Consider the following 5,565-nt stretch of genomic DNA (forward strand, 5'->3'; position numbering starts at 1 on the left):
CATATTTATGAGCGGGGGACATAGTATAGGCTACCTTGGGTAACTAGTCCAAACAAGTTTGGTTTTGTATATGGTTTTAAATAGTCATAGGGAAAGTAATCTAAATTTGCTTATTGTGTAGTCCAAATACTTGAGAAAGAACGTAGACTTAAGGAAAGGGGGGGACATAATAGAAATTTGGTGGTATCTTATAAGCTTAAATAGGGGTGTTTTATCATCCTACATGGATCTTAAATAGGGGGTTTTCTTGAAGTTCATGCACGCAGGTGATGTCCCCCTGTAATGAAGAGTGAATCCCTCGGGCTTTTTGTACATACGAGCATCAAGAAGAAACAAGATTTGATGGTATATAATGGTCCAAAGTATGATTATGATACTTGGAGATCTCTCCTCAAGTTTTTCCCAAGGATGAAGACTTATGGAATGTTTGAAGATCCATTCATTGAGCCATTGACAGATGTGAAATGTATTATGGGAGATGTATTGTATGGAAACATTGCTAGATATATAAATAGCTCAATGTACTATAAAGAAAGAACAAATGTTATATTTGTATACATCCCTAAGCTACCACCTTGGGCTCAAAAGTCACAAGAAGATTTGAGTGCCCATGGCTACATTACTGTGCAAACCATAAAGGATATCTCCTTCGGAGATGAGCTACTTTGTGAGTATGAATACTAGTATGGAATTGTTAATGATTGTGTTAAACGATGTGATGCAAAATTTAGTTGCAAATTTGGCTATGTCAATGGTTTTGATTATATTTAGCACAAGAAAGCAATTAAAAAAAAGGTTTTTATCAAGACCATGTCTCTGAGTTTCATGAGCTCTATTGTGATGGAGAGTTTCACGAGCTCTATTGTGATGGAACGGTGTTTTTGAACACCACGTTTATATGATGGATGTCAAAGCTCTACCATAATCCTATTGTGCATATGTCAATACTGCAATTTATCAACATAGAAACATATGCATTTGGCATTAATTTGATACATCTAATATACCAAATAAAAATTGATAGTTGTTGCAAGTTTTATTTTGTTTTTGAACACCACATTTATATGATGGATGTCAAAGCTCTATAACAATCCTATTGCATATATCAATACTCCAATTTAATTTACTCCAATGAATCTTCCTAACGCAACATCTATAAATTGGCTTTTGTTTGTGGTTTTGATGTATATGAAACAACAAACATCTTTCTTTCACTAGCAAATCAACAAATGTTTTGGCCATGGGACCATGTTCACGTCTATTAAGGCCTTTTGCCAGAGCAACATACAGAAGCTTGTTGCTTGGGTTCTAGGAATTGGGAAAATATTGTGCATGGTCTAGTCTCCCCCAACACAACTGAAACTTGGGTCCTCAATGGAGCTAATGTTTCAATAAAAAATATCAAATTTTACTTTTGAAGTGACTATATTTTATTTCGTGGGAATTGGGATTTTCTCTAATTCTCTAATATAGTGTTTATTGTATTTAATACTATTGATATAGTAAGAAGATTTGTTCCAGTGGCACTCCAAGGCTCCCACGATGTTAGCTTAACCTCACAATACATGTGATATGTATATTTGTTGTGAAAGGTTTAGTCCATACATGACCATCGAACTTCTGTTCCATGTCATCCATCCTTGGCAATTTTCCATAGGTGGATGAAAATTCAAGGATAAGGTTTCCCTTATAATGCCTCAGGATCTCTTTCACTTGTTGCATAGCTTAGATCTGGGAAATTCGAGCCTATAAGAGGTTGTTACTATTCAGGTTCTCAATCCATGGTAATAGACTTTGGTCAAGCTAAGTGTCATAATCCACCATGTGTGTACTATCCTAGATATAAACTTTGTTGGCTTGCGTCTCCTTGCAAACACAGTCACTGCATCATCCGTATCATCTGCAATGTCAACAAAGTCAATAAGCCTCTTCGACATGGCTAAAGCAGCTACCTAGAAACCCCTTTCCTTGAGTAAATTGCTGGACTTTAGACCATCTTTGTTATGAGAACTTCCACACGAAGGTAGGTTTGCAGGGACCGATGCCTCCTCCGTTCCCATTTGGACAACAGGGAAGACGATCAAAATGCGCAAAGCTAAAGTATGTCTTGGAAGTTAGGATCCTTGAAAAATTAGGAAAAAAAGTACTTAATGTAATTACATAAATATGAAATATGTAACTGAAGAAAAATCAAAAAATTATAAAAGAAGTGATGTAATTACATAAATATGAAACTAGAAACTTGAAGACAAATGAAGGAAGATAGATTGAAACAAGGTGATGATTGTGATAGTAACCTTAGTGAATATGTGCACTTTGTATTATCAAGTCTGTAGTTTTTGAGAGATGGATCCTAACCTCATATTGTGACCAATGGATGATTTTAGAGAAAGCCTCCACAGTGAGTAAGGTACTAGAACCAGCCATGTGAGTGATTCAATGATAAATGGTCTAGATAAAAGGCTCTCTGAGTGCATTAACTCATCACACATGACTCCAACATCCATTTTCCCTATCCACATGCATTCCTATTCAATATATATTCAATATATGTTTGTCTATGAACTCCCTTTTTTTCCTTTTTTGTCTTATTCCATTGGCTCCATACTACTCCCTCCATGGCTTCCCTGCTCCTCCTCTCCTAATCCCCTCCTCCTTCTTTTCATTAATCATAAAAACAAATAGCAAATCTACAAAATCAAACTACAAAAAAATGTGTAGATTATGAATATTTTGTCTCCAGAGATTTTCCCCCTCGATTGTTGATTAAATGTATAAAAAGCCAGAGAAATAGGGCCCAAAGCTTAGAGAGTTTTCTATTCAAAGCTTAGTGGTATTCATAGGTGCAAATAAAAGAACTTGATTTTAATAGGATTTTATTCTACCACAAACGTCAACACAACTCTTGGCCTAAGGTTGACGTCATTTGTGGCTCTTTAAGAAGTTTGGAAAATTTTAGATGTAGCAAAAAATTCATTCATGTGATCACATGATGGTTTCGAGGGCCCTTGAGAAATATTTCAAATAATCGTGTTGAAAGTAGCTGCCATCGAGTAAAATGATGGAAAGATCTTTGAAGGAAAATTCAATCCAAAAGACAAGAAAGTGGCATTTCTGCGTCTAATGGTGGTGGTGACGAGAATGCTTGGCCTCCTTTTTGGCTTCCTTCCTCTCATGCTTCTCATGAATTGCCATCGCACCAGCTCCGATCGCAATCGCCCCAGCGACATGCTCTCGCACCTTGTGCGCGTGACGCTCCTCTGGATGCTTCTTTGCCTCATGTCGCTCATGCTGCACAAAATCGAACAACAAAGAGCAAGAGTCACTACAACGCTCAAAAAATCAAGTCATACGACGCTACTAAGTAACACCCAATCGGTGTTTCGTCCTTACCACAGCAAATACACCTGCGGCTACCGCGCAGGCGTCTGCCATGTGTTGGCGGTGCTTGTGCTCCTTCGCCTCTTTCTGGGCCGCATGCATCTTTTGCGCTGGATCGGTGGTGTGGTGATGGGAGGCCATTCGCTCTGCAACAAACGCAATAAGCCGGTAGGGGGAAATGCGGGTGCGAAGAATGAGCGGAGAAGGGCGGAGATTGGATTAATGCAAGAATGGGAAGGACGATGATGGGCTTGAGAGAGTGAAGACGATGCTTATATGCAGCAATCGGAATGCGCGTGAGGAGCGGAAAGTCCGTTATGGCACACGCTTTGTGACAGCGAGCTCAGTTTCGTGAGCAGCACCCCAATCCAAAGACTTCTTCTTCGTCACTCGGAAAGGGAAAACCATGTCATCAGCATATATGTGAGGGCATATATGACTCCTTGATGGCAATAGCAACCCTTTGATAGCACCCTCAAGTACACACTTCTTGATAAGATGTAACAAGGGCAATAGAAAATAGTGACGGAACTAAAGGGCATCCTTGTCCAAGTCTTGGAGCCTCAAGTCAAGGCAAGTAGGAGTGAGAGTCTTCAGAGTGTTTGAGTTCTAGTTCTATATTTATGACACATTTTTGATACAAATAGACTCCATAGTTAATACAATGTGTTGCAAATCTGAGTTGTTACTCCTTGTTTTTCTATGCATTACTTGTATTCCACTCAAGTATTATTTACCCGTCTTCATATGGTTTTCCCACACAACACAAACCCCATCTCTTAGTGTTTTTTGTTTTTTGCATCTCGAGTGAGTTAGGAAGCCCAAAAAAGAAATGTCAGGATTGCAAGAGAGAGCATGTTCCTATAGAGTCGAGCACACACTTACACCAAGTTGGGCACGAGGTTATTAATCAAACTAAGGGATGAGAAAAATACTATCAACATTTGGCGATCCTCCTAAGGAAAGATGTGCTGAAGGGTTGAGTGGGGAATTGAGTGGATTGAGCATAGTGGTTTGTAGAATCATGTGCAAAGATTTCACAATAGTAGCATATGCTAACCTAAGTAGAACTACAACAGTTTCTTGAATTAGTGAGTTATTTCAAAAGACATCTCTAAGTATTGTCCAACAATTTTAGAGTCTCGCAAATGTGTTTGACAACTGGTATCTAGACTGAAGATTGTTCCCAGGTAGCCCTTTGCATCATCTAGGCACTAAACAATATCTAAAACATGTCTAGTGAGGAGACAAACATATGCAGCAAGGAGAAAGAGCACCTGCACCGAGGTAGAAGAGGTTTGCAAAATTTGGATAATCAAGAGGTTGCAATGAATTTTGAGCTAGTAATGGATGAATGGTGGAATCATAATGAGGTAGCATCGGAGAATCGAGAGTATTGTGTGTGATTGGCACCGCCTCTAGAAGACTGGTTTGGATCTTATTTTAGTTTTGTACTTGCCTCTGTGTCTACATTGCAATCACTGCCCCTGCATTGGTTAGGATCACTGTTGCTGGACAAGAATGTCTGACTGAACCACTCTTTTTCATTTGATTTTGAATTTTCCTCCTTTCAAGCTCAACCGGTCTTCCCCATCTCCACGAGCTCAACATTCAACTTTTGATGTTGCTTCTAGGAGGAGCATCTTGTTGCAGTTGTGCCTCAACCTTTTTTCTTTGCAGTGTAGGTCACCGTATCAGCTTGTCATGCAGTGAAAAGTCACTCACAGTTGATATTGGTAGTAAACCAGTTTTGAATTTGCATCCCAAACGACCTAAGACCTTCAACAAAGAAGCAAATTTTAGGTTCTGGCAACAAGATTCTGAGCCATCAATAGATAGTCTGTATTCTAAGGAACCCAACAAGTATGCCGATGGACAGATCCATGAGTGTGGATCTTTGCACTAGAAGACAAGAAACTAGCACAAAGACAAGACATGTCTCAAACCAGGGAACAAAGGAAGATCTACCTGTGAGTCAAAGGTGAAGCAAGAATGATGAACCAAGGATTTGCCCGCAGGTTTTGGACCCTCAGTTTAAGGCTACTAGCAAAGGAACTTACCAATACAAGAGTGAGCACGATACCTGTAAGTGGTATCAAAACATATCATTGGCTAGCAAGTAGTCATAGGCAATGCAACCTTAACTTCTAAATGGAGAGTATTGGAAGCAAATTGCGGTGATCC

General features: G+C 39.2%; 1 protein-coding gene across 1 annotated transcript; it reads right to left on the minus strand.

The window, feature by feature from the left end:
* Positions 1-2,817: 2,817 nt before the first annotated feature.
* On the minus strand, positions 2,818-3,554 carry LOC147881550 (uncharacterized). Its single transcript, XM_087370248.1, has 2 exons — positions 3,394-3,554; positions 2,818-3,291 (listed from the first exon to the last, which is right to left on the minus strand). The coding sequence occupies exons 1-2, from the start codon at positions 3,520-3,522 to the stop codon at positions 3,121-3,123; spliced, it is 300 nt and encodes a 99-aa protein (XP_087226374.1). The 5' UTR covers positions 3,523-3,554; the 3' UTR covers positions 2,818-3,120.
* Between the last annotated feature and the right edge of the window lie 2,011 nt (positions 3,555-5,565).

Source organism: Dipteris shenzhenensis, chromosome 31 (assembly GCF_047967505.1).
Source record: "Dipteris shenzhenensis isolate YYH24624 ecotype China chromosome 31, Dip_SZ_1.0, whole genome shotgun sequence".
NCBI lineage: Eukaryota > Viridiplantae > Streptophyta > Polypodiopsida > Gleicheniales > Dipteridaceae > Dipteris > Dipteris shenzhenensis.